The sequence below is a fragment of the Natator depressus genome, chromosome 3 (assembly GCF_965152275.1).
Source record: "Natator depressus isolate rNatDep1 chromosome 3, rNatDep2.hap1, whole genome shotgun sequence".
Taxonomy (NCBI): domain Eukaryota; kingdom Metazoa; phylum Chordata; order Testudines; family Cheloniidae; genus Natator; species Natator depressus.
In genome coordinates, this window is record NC_134236.1 from 13,794,160 (window position 1) to 13,810,872 (window position 16,713).

The 16,713-nt window shown below is 51.5% G+C and overlaps 1 protein-coding gene across 1 annotated transcript in view; it reads left to right on the forward strand.

Moving 5' to 3' along the window:
- Positions 1-2,021: 2,021 nt before the first annotated feature.
- Positions 2,022-16,713, forward strand: part of TRAM2 (translocation associated membrane protein 2) — a 52,953-nt gene continuing 38,261 nt past the window's right edge. The window contains exon 1 of the mRNA XM_074947438.1: positions 2,022-2,233. Coding sequence (XP_074803539.1) covers positions 2,114-2,233 — 120 coding nt within the window. The 5' untranslated portion in view covers positions 2,022-2,113. The remainder of the gene's footprint in view (positions 2,234-16,713) is intronic.

The window sequence follows — 16,713 nt, forward strand, 5'->3', positions numbered from 1 at the left end:
TGCCCAGGATCACACAGGAAGTCTGTGGCAGAGAAGAGACTTGAATACAGGTCACCCAAATCCTAGGCTAGTTCCCAGGACCACGCCTCCTCACAATCTCCCTTAGTCTGGTCTCCCTCAACATCTGTGCTTCCCTAGTTTCTCCTTCCCACTGAGTCAAGGCTTATCACCCTTTTTTCTCCTGTCTGACCAGTGTTCCCGGAGCTCAATCCTTTGTTACTAAGTTATATATCAGGGGTTAGCCCTTGATCCATTGACTTCAGTGGGCTTTGGAGCCGACTCTTAGGATCAGACTCTGAGCATTGTTTTAGCTATACTGCTGTGATGTAGACATGCACAGTGACAGAAGGGGTTTTTTCATCACAATCCACCCTCTCGAGAGGCACTAGCTAGGCTGACAGAAGGATTCTTCCATCGACCTAGCTGAGTCTACAGTAGGGGCTAGGTCGACCTAACAACGTTGTGTAGGACGTGAAATTTACACTGAGCAATGTAGCTACATTGACCTAAATTTTAGATGTAGACCCGGCCTTAGTGAAAGAAGCCTTGAGTTTCTCAGTTGCTTATTGTAAACAACAGTGTGTGGGTTTTATGGAGAGAAAAGCATAGTCATTTGCACCAGTTAATCAGGACCTACCTAATAGGGATCTCTGCTTCCGTAGAGCATGTAAGGCCAGGAATCTATTCCCCATGCTGTATTTGGCTGGAGGGGACACTCGGTGCTCTAAGTGTCCGGTTTGAAACAGCGCAGCTCCTTCAAACCAGCTGGAGCAGTCAGTCCTTCATCCTTCTTCAAACTCTCCCAGGACAGAATGGGCCAGATCCTTAGCTGGTGTCAATCAGCATTGTTCCACTGAAGCCAAGGGAGATATGCTGGCTTACACCAGCTGAGGAGCTGACCCAGCGTGTTTACTGTGTAGGTCTTTGAGATGACATCTTAAAAACAAAGTGTCTGTTTCCAGTTTTTCTAAGCTACTTGCCGTCACCTCTGTCTTCTGTGGCCCTCTCCCATGCATGGCATGATCCCAAGCTCATCTGCAAAACCCTACCTGGTCCACACTTCAGTCCCTCTTAACGACCCACTTTTGCCTTGCCAGGCTATAGTGAACTGAGTTGACTTGAATGTAAATTGGCTATTGTTGATCCCTCTCCCCTTACCTTTGCTTGTCAGTCTGTCCTTAGGCTGTCAGCCCTTTAGACAGAGCCCACCCCTACTCCAGTGTTTGGAAAGTGCCTTGGACTTTGGGGTGCGGCCATCAATAAATAAGAATGGATATTAATGAGTCCAGGATACTCTGCGAAGAGTTCTGCCCTGGAGACCTTGGCCAACTTCTTCTTGTCCTCCAAATTATCCTCTTTCGGCCTGGCTGCTGCTCTCTACCCCAGAAGCAGCTGCATTCTAGTGCTGCTCTGTGCATGTAACTTGTGAAGCACCTTGAATCCTGGAGTCTGAAAGGTGTTCAAAATGTGCTGCATTATTATTCAGTAGGTGTTCGTGTGGATGTTAAAAGGGGTTTAATGTGTGGGTTTAATGCCTCTGAAAATAAAGTCAGAGGGGCCCAGTCCTCACTCAGAGGCTTTAGGCAGGCTGCTCCCATGAATAATGCTCAGCGGGTAAAGGCTGTATGTTTCTAAGACCTCTGGAGTGCGAATAAAGTGGGTTTAGGAGGCAGCATCGCCTAGGGGCTAGCGCGCTGGGCGGCAACTCTGGCGACCTTGCGTCTGTTCCCAGCGCTGCCCCGGCCTGCTGGGGCGAGCTTGGGGAAGTCACCGTCCCGCTCCGTGCCTCAGTTTCCCCCTCTGACAATCGTGACACTGACCTACTAGGTCAGTGAAGGGTGGGGGGTTGGGCAGGATGGAGGAAGGGGTGGGTTGAATGCCGGAGGGCAGGGAGCCGGGGGAGGAGCTGGGGGGGCGGTGAGGAGCCGAGCCCGGCCGGCAGAGAGCCAGCCCCCCGGGCAGGGACGGGTTAAGCGGGCGGGGGCGGTCGGCGCAGGCGCGGGCCCGGCGCTGCCGAAGTTGTCCGGGCTCCGGGCCGGGCGAAGTTTGCGGCGCTGGGCGGAGGCAGCGGCGGGCGGCCGGGCTGCTCGCTCCGCTCCGCTCCGCTCCGGCCATGGCCTTCCGCCGGCGGGCCAAGAGCTACCCGCTCTTCAGCCAGGAGTTCCTGATCCACAACCACGCGGACATCGGCTTCTGCCTGGTGCTCTGCGTGCTCATCGCGCTCATGTTCGAGGTGAGAGCGGGGGGGCCCCCCTGCACCCCCCCGCGGGACCCCCCCTGCACCCCGATCGCTGACCCCGGGGACCTCCCTGCACCTCCCTCGCGGGACCCCTGATTGCTGACCCCGGGGACCCCCCTGCACCTCCCCCGGGGACCCTCCCTGCACCCCTGATCGCTGACCCCGGGGACCCCCCTGCACCTCCCCCGGGGACCCCCCCCTGCACCCCTGATTGCTGACCCTAGGGACTCCCTGCACCTCTCCTGGGGGACCCCCCTGCACCACTGACGCCGGGCACTCCCCTGCGCCTCGGCCGGGGGCCCCCCCCGTGCCCCTCTCCACTGACCCTGGGAACCCCCCTGCACCCACCTTGAGAGACTCCTTGTGACCCTTCCCCAGGACTTTGCCCTGTGCACTTTGGGGGTGCTGCCCACTCCACTCTGGGACCCTGCTGTGCCCCTTCCTGCAGATCTGCCCCTTGCCCTCTCAGGATACTGCCTGCTGCACCCCCAAGGAACCCTACTGCACTCCTTCCTTGGGGGACTCCTCTGCAGCCCCCTACCATGGGACACTGCAGCCCTTCCTGGGGGTATTCTCTGTCCCTCTCCAAGGGACCCTGATGCAGTCCCTCCACCCAGGGCATCCTTCCTTGGGACCCCAATGCACTGCACACCCTGAGGGTGGATCCGAATGTAACTCCTTCCCAGGGATCCTACTCCAGCAGATCCTCTCCTTGTCAGTAGAAGCAAATTCCAACCTCCCATGGTGCACCCCTGGAGAGTGCACCTTTGCAATGCACCCGTTTGACGTGTGGGGGAGAAGACGACCCCCCTGCACTCTGCCTGGGGAGGGAGCCCCAGTGAATCTGCCTTTCGGCACTACCCACATTGCGCCCATCAGGCGGAGCGCAGTGCACTAAGCCCCCCAGGTCCCACCAACCTCCTTTTCCCAGCCCCTTTGTGGGTTAGTTTCCCTCCCCTACACTGCACTTCCTTCCCCCTTTCGTTCGCCAGGGATCCTTCCCACTTTTCCTGTCCTTTCCCATCCCCATACGCCGCCATCGACCCCCCAGGTAACTTCATTTCCCCTCTTCCATACCCCCAGCTGCTTCTCCACTCTGTCCACACCCACAACTTCCACCTCCCCAACTTCCAGTCCCCCCAGTATATCCTTCCCGCTCCCCAGTGCCTCCTTCTCCTGCTCGAGTTTGCAGTCTCCCCTTCCCCCCCCAGCCCCTCTTAGACCTGGACCAGTGCCCACCAGGAACAAGATTTCCCCCTGGCCTCTAGCTGCTGCCCTCCTTGAGTCTGGTTGAGTGTAGGCGGGGGTACTGGGGACACTGACTAGCTACTGCCAGGGGATGGCCGTGCTTGTGGGACCCCTGTCCATAGGGTCCATGAGATAGGCAGGGTAGCATCCTTCAGTCTCTGTGTTTGGGCATGGTGCAGGTGGCGTGTTGACCGTCTTGGGCTCCAACATTATGGGGTGGAAGAAAAGGCTTTTGGGGTGAGGCTCTCCCTGTGCTAGAGCTCTGGGGATGGGGGACAGCTGGCTCTGGCTGGTGCTTTCCCCAGGGTTTGGGGATGAGCTGCCAGATGGCATTGGTTTGTGCCCCAGAAGTTGGGGGAGTTGATGAGTGAGGGGAAGTTGGGTGTGGCCTGAGTTGAAGTGGAGCAGATTTAAGGCAGGGGATGTGCTGTGATGGGGTCACAACCTTTTGAGGTTTGGCGGGAACCCCTGCAGTGTGCTGTCATGCTGTGGTTAGCAGGAGAGGTGGCAGTGCCCACAGCTGGGCCACCGGATGCTGCCATCCTGACAGCTCTTTCGTTAAGCAGGGCAGGCTAGGTGAGGTCATTCCTTGGCTGGGAGACCTCTGAGCAGCCCGGAGGTGCTGCTGGGAGTGGGGATGGCAATTCAGTGGAAAGCTAATGCTCAGCCTGATGCAATGCCCCTGTGCTGCTGGATATCCCCATCTTTCAGGTGCACTGTGGCCGTGGGTTTGGATTGTTGGGCTTTGTCAAAGGGGCGCTATCAGATTTTAAATCTTTTCTTTTTAATCCCTTGTCTAGGTTACTTACCGCTGATACCTTTGATTACCAAAATCAAAAGAACTTTAAAAAATCCAGCCCACTTTTCACCATTTGTGTAGCTTGCTCTGAGTTTCCCGCAGCTGTCGTTACTTCTGTGTTTGTTTATAACCCCTTTCTCGCGCTGGATTCTTGTGTGCCAGCACCTGGCTGCAATGGTTGGGGTGCAAACTCTGCCAGGGAATATGTAAACCCAGATCAAACGGAAGATTTTTTTTTAAAGAAATGGAAACATTTCTATAAATAGGGTTCATTTAAAGAAGAAAAATAGCTTTGCCTGCGGAGGGGGAGAGGCAGTGTTGGTGGAGGACGTCTGCCCCTTCCCTTTCCCCGGGAGCAGCTGCCCCTTTCCTTTGCCCATAAGCTAGGGTTGCCATCCCTGAGCTACAAAAAACTGGGACATTCGGGATGATCCTGAGCGCGTTACACACGACCAGCTGGCCAGTTTTTGGAGCACACCGACCGACACCCAGGACAGCGATCTCAAACAGGGACAATCCTGGGAGAATCTGGCCAGGTGGCAACCCTACTATTGAGGTACTGGGGGTTAGGTGTTGGTGGGGGCAACTGGCCTACCATTTTCCACCACCTCCTTTTGTTCCCGCCTTCCCCAGCGTTGCCCCTTCCCCGGAGGGAGTCGTGGTCCTGACCTTAGAGAAATGTCCTTCTGGAGGAGTGCAGTGCCCCCTCCCAGGCCACACTGTCCCCAGTGCCCCTTTCCCCATGCTTGGGGCATCTTCCCCTCCACCAACCCCTGAGCTCACCAGGAGCCTTGTTCTCCCTCTTTCCAGAGACATCCCACAAGCCAGAGGTGCTCTCCTGCCTCCCTTCAGCCAGCCCCCACCAGAGAGAACCCAATGAAACCTTTCCCCCTCCCTAGACAGGAGTGTCCGCTCCTCCTGTGGGAGGGGGAGTTATTTATCGGCCCCTCCCCAGTACATTTGATAGAAATGGAGCCCCTGGTAGGGGGAGAGGAGCAGTGCTTGGCCTCTCCCAAGCCTGGCATCAGGGCTCTTCCTCCCTGTCAGTCTGGAGAGCAGGCTCCTTGCAGCCCCAGTGCTTTGCACAGAAATGTCAGGAATGTGGAGCTTCCCCCCCCACCCCACCCCACCCCCCCTTCCCAGCTTTCTCCTCTCTTTCCTCTCCTCTTTCAGGGGAGGAGACGGGATAGGGAGGGGGCTGAGGATTCCTGCTGAACAACTCAGCCCTTCAGGCTTGCTCCATACAGGGAGTCTGGCCAGCCTGGCACCTCAGGGGCGTGCGTGCTTCTGCGGTCAGCATCTGAACCATGTATGTCTGCTAGGACCGTGTCTCTCCCAGCCCCCCAGCCGAGTGCCACGTTTCAGGGCAAATGGAGACGAGATGGAAGGGGGGGTGGGGGAGAACGCATCAGAGAAGGGGGAAACCCATTTCCTTAATTAAAAAAACAAAACAAAAAAAAAGACAGTTTTCCCCTCCCTTTCATTGCAATGCACTGAATGAACAAGTAGTTTTCAGTACCTAGAAATCTTAATGTCTTTAAAGGAAACATCTAAATTAGAGCCAGAAAGGCCAGCTGGCTGGGGTATAAATTCCAAAACCGCATGCAAATGCTGCAGAGTTGGACACACCGGCTGCAAGTTTCATAGTTGTACTTTGAAAACAAAACAAAACAAGCAGTGACTTTGAGCTGGAGGGGGTTTTGTCTCCCACTAACACAGCAGGCCGAGGGTTTCCCCTTGGTTGTTGCTGGTGGTCACTTTACCAAACTTTCCTTCTCTAAGGCTATGTCAAAGCTGGCACTTTTGTCAGTATAACTTTGCCAGTGCGGACAGTGCTATGTCTGCGGGAGACCGTCTCCTGATGACATGGCTACTGCTGCTCGTTGGGGGTGGTTTAATTATGTCCACAGGAGAACTCTCCCCCCGTCAGCATAGAGAGGCTACACAGGAGATCTTACAGTGGCACAGCTGCATCGGTACATCTGTGCCGCTGTAAGCTCTCTAGTGTAGACGTGGCCTTAGCCTCAGGGCTGCGTGCAGAATAAGCTCGTCTGGGCTCTCTTTAGTAAAAGCTGATTGTGTTTTTACACAGTTGGAAGATGTCGGCTTGACAAAACTAGTGACAGGACTTGTCTGCATTGGTATTTTCATTAATCTCCCACGATTGTAGCTGCACTAGTCAGAATCCTGGTGTAAACAGGGCATTGTTACCATCCAGACTTCAGAGGAAAATTGTTAGAAGAACCTAAATGATGCTTTTGAGAGAGAAGGTGGGTGAGGTAATATCTGTTGTTGGACCAACTTCTGTTGGTGAGAGAGACAAGCTTTTGCACTACACACAGCTCTTCTCCAGGTCTGGGAAAGGTTCTCTGAGCATCGCAGCTAAATACAAGACGGAGCAGATTGTTTAGCATCCGTGGTTAGTGCACGTTCTGAGGAATCATTGAAGGTGAAGTAGCCCATTAATACATCTTCAGTCATAGGACAAAAAGCGGGGCTAGTGGGCTACAGAGTGTTATAATAAGCCCTAATCCAGTGTCTCTGTCCGATCCATGATTTTCAGTGGCGAGCAGCGTTATGAATTTAAGCTCCCAGGCTTGTCTTTGGAAGCGTTGTGCAGGTTTTGTTCAAGGAGGCGGCCTGATAGGGCAGCTGTGGCGTGATCGCGCTGTGAAAAGTGTTCACCCGCAGCTGCTGGTGTGTTTGTCTCTCCTCGTTTTCCTGTGTGAGTTCGTTCAGCGTAGGTGCCTTTCGTAATTTTACTCCCTCATCTGGACCTGCGCTGAGACAACACAGTAATAAAAACACCCGTGTCCTCTCTACGGTGGAACTTCAACAACGGAGGAGAATGGAAGAAGAATGTTAGTGCAGGGACAGCCAAGGCAGAGTCAGTATTAGCCTAAATACTGTCCCTGCGAAGGGACAAAAATGTTTTTTGCTTTATTTTTTTTCTTTTTGATGTACAGAGAGAATTTGAAGTGTGGTTTGTGCTGGAAATGCTGGTCTTGTGTCCCCTGCTTTCTGCCCCGCCCCCTAGAAGGCTCTGTGGATGTCTGGCAAACTTGTAAGATTAGGACATGTGCCGTACCGTGCAAATGAAACCTGCTTAAGTGGGAAGGGAAGAGAGGGTCACAACGCGCCTACTCTCCACCTTCGCCTGTCCCAGTGACCTCACACCCTCCTGATCTCCTTTCACTTCTTCTTCTCTTCAACTTCTCCCCTCTTACTGCTGCCTTTCATAGTACAAATATACTGTGGTCCCCACGCCCTTGGGCTGTGTCTACACATGGCAGCGTGTAGTATACAGGCACTACTTGCGTATCTACGTGTCACAATGAAAGGCTCCAGCAACAGGGAGCTGCTGGGGCCTTTTCCCACAGCGGGAAAAGGCTCTGGCAGTGGGGCACGATCCTGAAAAGTAGCCGTGTAGACATGGGAGGCACTGCTTGGGCGTGTAGGTAGATACGCTGGAAGATCAAACGTGTAGGGCATGCTGCTTGCGTAAGCCGTGTCTCGCCCTCTACGCTGCTATTTATAGCCCTTCTAGCTGGGGGTGCAGCATCTGTACTCCACACGCCCCCGGAAGTGTAGACGTACTTTTAGAAAGTCATTTCTTGGCCCCAGCTGCCTCTTACTCTCACGTCCTCACCTTTGTAGCCTTCGTGCCTGAACCCACTGAATGCGCCATGTACGGGCAGCACCTCGAGTTCCTGTCTTTCATCCTGGATCCCCTGGCTCGCCATGTCCCCCTGCAGCTGCTGTCACAGAGGTTTCTAACGGCCTCTTCTTGGGCAGGGGGTCCTCAGACTTGGTCCATCCTCCTAAACTGCTGCTTTTGGCTGCGTCAGTCATACTCCCCCCTCTTGATGTCTTGTCCTCCCTTGGCTTTTGTTGTGGCTCTGTCCTCTCTTGGTTCTCCTCCGACCGCTGTGATCGGAGTCTCTTTTCATGGGTGCTTCTCCCCCCTTCCCACTCTGGTGAGGTGCCTCAGGGCTCTGCCCTGGCCTCCCGCTCACTTTACAGCCTCTCCTTGTGAGATCTGATCCATGATCTTTGCTGGAATGACCTCTCTCTCCACTCCTGCCCTGCCTCCCTCGCTCCTGCCCTGTGTCTCTGCCTATCTCTGACAATTCCGGTATGTCTTACCATCACTGTGCACTTAGCGTGGCTAAAACTGAGCTGCTCATCTCTTTCCAAAACCTTCTTTATGCCTCCTCTCCTCCCCCTAGTCTTGATCATCATTGCTTGGACCCACATCCCGGGTATCCCCTTTGACTCCTTGTTTCCTTCCTCACCCCGCGCAGGCATGCTGTTTCCATGTCCTGCCACTTGCTGCTCCACGACATTTCTAAGATCCGCCCTGCGTCTGCTAGAGTTGGAGACTTTGCATGGTGGAGTCTCTTTACCAGGGATGGGTGAATGCAGGTCCACAGGGGCTTTGAGCAGCCCGTTAGGCCTTCCTCAGGCTGGTGTGGCCTGTGGTGGAGATCAGAGAGCATCATCTGCAGAGCCCTTCTAGAGTGTAGTGGCCAGAGCTCAGATCAAAGCGGAGAGTCTCAAGCTCTCTCCTATGCTGCAGCTCCCTCCTAACGTGGATAGATGCAAGATGCTGCCCTCAGCTGGTGAAAGGTTTGGCACTCCCGCTGTCTGGCCATACAGACATGGAGAGACTGAAGGAAATGGCAGAACCTGTCTCACAATAGACCATTTCCTGTAGGGAAGGATTTCTCTGGGCTCCCAGGCACTCTCCCGCAGGCTGTGAATGTGTGACTGTGACTTAACCATTTCCTTCCAAATCTGCAGCTGGCACACTTCTGACCTAGACACTCGCCATCGTGTGTTTGCGAGGGCCTGTGGCGTTGTCTGCTCACAGGTGGTGAGCTACTATCCAGCCACAGTCCTTGCTGCCCTAAAGCTTGCTGTGTAGCTCTGTGCTGCTTAGGCCTTAGCTGGAGTATTGTGTCCAGTCGTGGGCACCACATTCCAGGAAAGATGTGGACAAATTGGAGAAATGCCAGAGAACAGCAGCAAAAATGATTAAAGGTCTAGAAACTATGACCTATGATGGAAGATTGAAAACATTTAGTATGTTTAGCATGGAGAAGAGAAGACTGGGGGGGTACATAACAGGTTTCAAGTATGTAAAATGTGGTTACAAGGAGGAGGGAGAAAAATTGTTCTCCTTAACCTCTGAGGATAGGACAAGAAGCGATGGGCTTAAACTGAAGCAAGGGAGGTTTAGGTTGGACATTAGGGAAAAACTGCCTAACCGTCCAGGTGACTAAGCACTGGAACAAATTGCCAACGGAGGTTGTGGAATCTCCATCATTGGCAGTTTTTAAGAGCAGGTTAGACCAGTGGTTCTCAACCCATTTACCATTGTGGGCCTCAGATGCAGCTCTCTGTGTTACGTGGGCCACATCCACACAATATATATATATACTACCTGTGTGGCCCTGAGGATATCACGTGGGCCACTGCTGCATACTGATTGGGCCACAAGCGGCCCACGGGCCTCAGGTTGAGAACCACTGGGTTAGACAAACATCTGTCAGGAATGGCCGAGTTAAAACGTCGTCCTGCCTTGAGTGCAGGGGTCTGGACTAGATGGCCTCTCGAGGTCCCTTCCAGTCCTACACTACTATGATTCTGTGAACATGGTGGCTAGTACAAGTCTGAACAGCTGTACAGCATTTTCACACACAAAGTACTGTGAGTATCAACTTCTTAGGGCCTGACCCTGCAACCCCTCTTCATACACACAGCTTCTGTTGACTTCAGTGGGAAATCCCTGTGCAGAGAGCGCTTTGTAACCAAGGCCCTGCCTTGGCAAGTCAGACTTGTGCCCTTTGTAGCCTGGTATCCTGTCACGGGCAGTGGGCAGTTGCCAAATGGCGAAGAAGGACAGTGCAGCAGTTAGAGCGCTAGCCCTAGGAGTCGGGAGACCTGAGTTCAAGTCTCTGCTCCACAACGAGGTTTGTGTAACTCACTTAGCCTCTCTGTGCCTCTTATCCCCATTTTAGATGGGAAACATAGCACTTTCCCACCTCAAAGCGGTGTCGTGAGGATAAATACATTAAAGATTGACGCACTCTGTGACAGGAGCCTTGTAAGTCCATGACTAGGTAGATGCCTTTGAAAGTGGCCTGGTCACAGTGCTATACAATGTACTATGGGTAGAGCCTTCCCAAATTTGCAGTACATTTTGGTAAATTTCATGTCATAGCATTTTAAAAATCTTGAATTTCATGGTTTCAGATATTTAAATCTCAAATTTCAGTGTTGTCACAAAGCATGAATATGTATTTAAAAATATAACCATGTAAAGCCCTTAAGTCAGCATTTCTAAAACTGGGGGTCCCGACCCAAAAGGGGGCTCCGAGGCCGTTGTGGCAGGGCTGCGGTATGGCCACCTTTACTTCTGCGGTACCTTCAGAGCTGGGCGGGCAGAGAGCGGCGGCTGCTGGCCGGGTGCCCAGCTCGGAAGGCAGAGCTGCCCCAGCAGCGGCACAGAAGTAAGAGTGCCATGGTGTGGTATTGTCACCCTTACTTCTGTGCTGCAGCCGTGCGGCCTTCTGAGCTGGGCGCCCGGCCAGCAGCTGCCACTTTCTGGCTGCCCAGTTGTGAAGGCGGCGCAGACGTATGGGTTGCCATACTGTGACCCTGCCCCCCCCCCCCCCCCCCCCCGCAAAATCCAGATTACGTGGGAGAGACCAGTTTCGTGGTCTGTGTCATGTTTTTCATGGCTGTGAATTCAGTAGGACCCTAACTATAGGGAACAGTCTTGTGTTGGCCGTGAGATGGCACATGTGATCTACTATAGGCTTCTCCATCTGTAGCTTCTAGGATGAAGGCTGATGTGATGAAAGTATTTTTTTGGCTTGAACCCAGTTTCAGTCCCCTCTTAATTCAAGTTGGATCTGGCTCCCCTCCAGATTGATTGTGTGAAAGGTGTAGTTGATGTGAGAGTGAGAAAGCAGTGCTGGATTTTCTACAGCTCCTGGCCTCTTTGGCAAGCAGTCTAAATAAGTTTCTACTCCTGACCTGTCCAGGGTCAGTGCAGGAAGCTACAGGATGGACCACGCTTTGAAAAGACATGCTTGCTCATTCTAAAAGTAAATCTAAGTGATGGCAAAGAATCACTTCCACTATTTTACTGATTAAAACTACCCCATATTTAAATAAGTTCTTTTCACCCAAGCCCCAAATTGCTTTTACTTCACTGGCATATTTTAAACCATGTTCTAGCAACAAATGAAACTTGAAAAGGATTTGTAATGCCAGTGCTATGACATGGATGATGGCACCACCAGTTGCCCTTACCTAGTTGGTCAAGCTTTGACTAGGTTAACCTTAATACAAAATGCTTACGCAGTGTTTTTCATCCCTCAATCAACAAAGCACTTTACTAAGGAGGTCAGTATCATTATCCACATTTTACAGAAGGGGAAAGTGAGGCACCGGAGATGATGTGACTTGCCCAAGGTCACCCAGCAGGCCAGTGGCAGAGCTGGGAATCGAACCCCAATCTCCCAAGTCCCAGTCCAGGGCCCTCTCTTCTGGCTTGCAGAGCTGTAGACATTTATGGTAATAAATTCTTGCTGACTTGTGTTAAATTCCTATTTGTCTCAAACAGTTCAGATAAGCTTGTTGCTAAAGCACACTTGTGACGTGCAGCAATGCTACTTTGTATAACGTGTACTCACTAAACTTGGAAACTCCCCCCCCCCCCCTCCGGTGCCTTGAAAGTAGGTGGTTTTCGTTAGTCAAAACCAAAAGCACATCTGGATTCTAGAGTCACCACACAGCTTGGTGGGAGGAGAAATTAATCTATTTTAGCCAGAGCCGATGAAGCTCAAGTTGCGATGCTTTCTCCTGTATTCTTGTTCCAAACAAGGATGGGAACATTCACTGCCATCATAGTCCTGAATCATGGTCTTCCAAATATGACCCTGCCAAAGGGAGGAGGCTCACAAATGAGCTCCTGTTTCCAGACTAATACTAAATATATTCTGTCCTATTATAGCACCCTTCACGAAAAGCTCTTAAAACACAGTACAAACAGTAACGAACGAAGCCTCACAATAGCCCTTTGTGGTAGGATAGTGTCATCTGTGTCTGATGGACAGGGAAACCGGAGAACCCAGAGGTGAAGTGACCTGGCCAAGATTGCAGAGTTTGTGGCGGAGCTGGGATTAGAACCTAGATCTCCTAGTGCGGTGGGAATAAATAAAAGGGAAATGCATGGTAGACGAACTGTTGTATGTTAAAATAGACAGGTATATTTGGACAGTGTGTTGTGAATCAGAAGCTAAAAAAAAACCCTCCTTTTTATCCTTGAGCCTCAGAGTTCAAATTTGGGAGTCCAATTTACGTGCAGGTCCAATTCTGACGCATCTGGAACGTACTTCGGATTAACAGGTTTTTATTTGTGTTTCAATGGTCACTCGAGCCCTCAGAGCACAACATTAGGAAGCAACGTATATTTTTTTTAATTGTTTGACAAACCTGTAATATGAACAGAAATATTTTAATGCTTTAAGGAGGCTGTGGAATCTCTGTCACTAGAGGTTTTTAAGAACGGGTTAGACAAACACCGGTCACAGACGGTCTAGACCAGTGGTCTCCAAAGTGGGGTGCACGCACTGCAGGGGGTGCGCCAGAGGATCCCGGGGGGTGCGCTGCAGGAGGAGCGCTGCCGGACGGCACTCTGCCGGTTTTTTTTCTTCGGCGGCAGCTCGGCACGCCTGCGGCAGGTCTTCCCGTCTTCTTTCTTCCGCGGCACCATGCGGGTGCACGATCCAAAAACTTTGGAGACCACTGATCTAGACAATACTTAGTCCTGTTTCAGTGCAGGGGACTGGACTAGATGACATATGAAGGTTCCCTTACAGTCTTACATTTCTATGATTTATTTCTAATGACACTGGCAGGGCGGGGCCAGGTTTATGCATTTAAAGGTGCTGTAAACCAAACCCAATAGCCTCCTGTTAGCTGCGGACATGCCCTAGGCACACCTGAAAGTGAAACTAACCAGGATCTGACTAGAAACTTTTGTCAGTTTCACTTTTGATTTTGCTGCATGACCTGCAAAATGCCAACAGCTTGAACAATGAAGTAAATGGGGTCAGGATGTTAAGATGTCCATTTTAGACCCATTAGAGGGACCTGGTTTTCTGAGGGGGAGGGGATGCCCTTTAATAGGTCTGTTTGGGATGCCCAGAATCTCTAGTCACATCTAAAAATCTTGACATTTTAAAATTCCAGCTTTAATAATCCAAGGTACGTCAGTAACGGGGCCATGAATTATTGGTACATGGTGATGCATGTGCTCTAGGTTCTCTTCTAAAGGGGGGAAAGGGCACCCCAGCATTTATATGGGATAAGCAGCTCCCACACTAAGAATTATTTTGACTTCATTCACCCTCCAGTTATAAATAAACAGGTGGGCTGTGCAGTGTGAATATGCATCTTCAAATACGTCTCATAATAATTGAGTTGTGTTCCTTTGATTTTTGGTCCCCGCTATCCCATTCACTTCCCTGTGGCATGCTGAGTTGCTCCCAATGTCACGCTACAGGGCTAAAAGTAGCAGTGTAGACGTTCCCGCTCAGGCTCTTAGATCCACCCGCTTGCCAGGTTTCCATGCCTCAGCTCCAGTCCGAGTGGGAACATTATACTGCTATTTTTAGCCCCGTAGCACAAGCCCCATGAGTCTGAGTGTGTAGACCTAGGTTCTGAGGCTTACTGCTGCAGGCCTTTTTTGCAGTGTAGACATACTGAGTGGCTGTTGGATGTCAGCCTTGTGCCAGGATTGGGGTTTTAATGTCACCAGTTTAGGCTGTTATTGGATCAGGTGTCAGTATCGTATTCACTGGAGCAGATTCCCTTCTGAGTGATGGGGAGATTAAAACCCATCTGGCTGGTAGCTGGAGTAGGGCAGGAGGGCTGTAATTTGCACAGCATTCGGGAAGCTTAGTTTTGGCTAATGCCGTCCCTGACCCTTGCAAACAGTTCTGTGCAAACAGTAGCTCCTCTCCCACCCGCTTGCTCATTACTCATTCCCCTAATCTGACTGTTCTCCACGTCACCAGCTGGCATTGCACTCGATGGATTCCAAACTCCAGCTGGTGCCAGTGTGTTTACTTACGCAGGCAGCAGGAGAGCCTGGCAAACGGCCCGTGGCCAAGTTGCTGCACAGCTTTGCAAAGAGAGTGCAAGGTAAAGGCATCTTGGAGATGAGACACCGGTTTATGTTCTCGCCCATAGTGCCTGTGAGGGAGGTGGGGCTGAGCTGCTGTTCCTGTACTAAAGGGAAGGTGGCTTGGCGTCTCTTTCTCAAGAAGAACAGGAGTACTTGTGGCACCTCTAAGATGCCACAAGTACTCCTGTTCTTTTTGCGGATACAGACTAACACGGCTGCTACTCTGAAACCTATTTCTCAAGATGGTCCCAGGCTGAGGGTGGTGGTAATGGTTTAAGATCTGTATGGTGGTAGCACCTGGAGGCCAACCAGCTATGGTGGTCGGTGCTGCATGGACATACAGCACATGACAGACGCTGTCCTAAAGAGCTGACCACCAACGGGGGAGGTTTCCAAAGGAGTGTAAGCGACTTGGGGTACGTCCACACAGCAGCCAGGGGTGTCCTTTCCAGCTCAGGTAGATATACTTGTGCTAGCTTTCGTCAGGCTAGTGCACTCAAAATAGTAGTGTGGCCAGTGGCTACATGGGCAGTGACACGGGGTAGCCGCCTGAGTACATACCCTGTCGGGGAGGCGGGGTGCAGCTCGCTTGTCCCGTCACCCATGTAGCTGCAGCACCACTGCTACTTTTGGCTCATTTTATCTGGATCAAAGCTAGTGTGTGTACGTCTACCCAGGCCAGAAGTGACAGCCCCCCCGACTGCAGTGTCAGTGTACCCTTAGGAGCACAAGTTCCTGGGAGGGCTGTAACTTCCCCAAGTCCCTGGGGCTGAGGCTCCTAAATGACTTAGGGTGGTTCGATGAGCCCATTCCAAACCCCATTGATATTCAGTGAGATGTACGTGTCTCACTCCCTTAATCTCTGAAAGTCTCAGTCTACAAGATGAGACATAACCGGTAAATGAGACAAGCAGGCTGAGGTGAGGGACTCTGGGTATAACACAGATCTTGGGATGTGCCTAGTTCTTGGCCAGCTGTGAGCTGTGGTTGCAACTTGCCACCTGCAGTCTGAACTTTCCCGCTCTGGTGCAGTCTTCCTCTTTGGATCCATTGGTACCTCCCAAGTGACTTACAAAGGATTCTGGTTCTTTCTTTAATACTTCAAGAACTTAGAAAAAGTTGTCACCAGGGTCTCCAGGTTCTGCATGCCCATCTTTGGACCAACTAGTGTTACAGTTGCTGTTTCTATTATAAATTTCTCTTATAGATAGATCTTTTATTGGACACGAAATGCAGTTCATCCTAATGCTTTGCAAACACCAGTGCTTGCCATGCCCCTGTGAGTTTGGGAAGTCTTATCCCCATTTTACTGATAGGGGAAACTGAGGCACGGAGCAGTTATGCGACTTACCCAGAGGCACAAAGCCAGGGCTAGAGCTCCTGAGTTCCTGTTTCACTGTCATGTGTGTGAGCCAATAGATCATGCCCCTCTGTCTGCACAATACCCTGGATTATGTTAAACAGCATATGGCGGTACGTTGGGTGCTGTAAATACTTGTTGCCAGTCCTGTTCCAAATGAAGTTATCCAGCCACATCAGATCATACACAGTGGGTCTCCTGCTTTGAGCAGGGGGTTGGACTAGATGACCTCCTGAGGTCCCTTCCAATCCTGATATTCTATGATTCTATAAAATACTGGGATGACCTCACTGTGATGGGTAAACACTGGTATGACTGAGCAGAATTTGACACTCTAATTTACATGTGGCCAGCAAGGACATTACAGGTGTCCTGATAAATGCCCCTCTTACCTGTCAATGGTGCATGTAGCCTGTCCACACAGCCATGTATTCATCTCACTGGAGTCCTGATGGTCCCTTCTCTGTTCCCTTTGCTTGTTTGTTACGTGCATCTTGTTTCAGTTTAGATTGCAAGCACTTTGGGATCTGAGTGTGTTTGCACAACCCCCAAAATGATGGGGCTCTAATCTCAGGGCTTCTCTACGCTTAAGATGCTACAGTGAGGCAGCCTCTATAGTGCTTCAGTGTAGACGCTAGCTATGCCGACAGGAGGGGTTCTTCCATTGACGCTGGTAATCCACCTCCCTGAGAGGTGGTAGCTAGGTCAATGGAGGAATCTTTCTGCCGACCTAGCGCTGTCTACCTGGGACATAGGTCGGCTTAACACTGCTACTCAGGGGTGTGGATTGTTCACACCACTGACCAACATAGTTAAACCGAGCTAACTTTCTGGTGTAGACCAGGCCTCAGTCTTAAATCAAG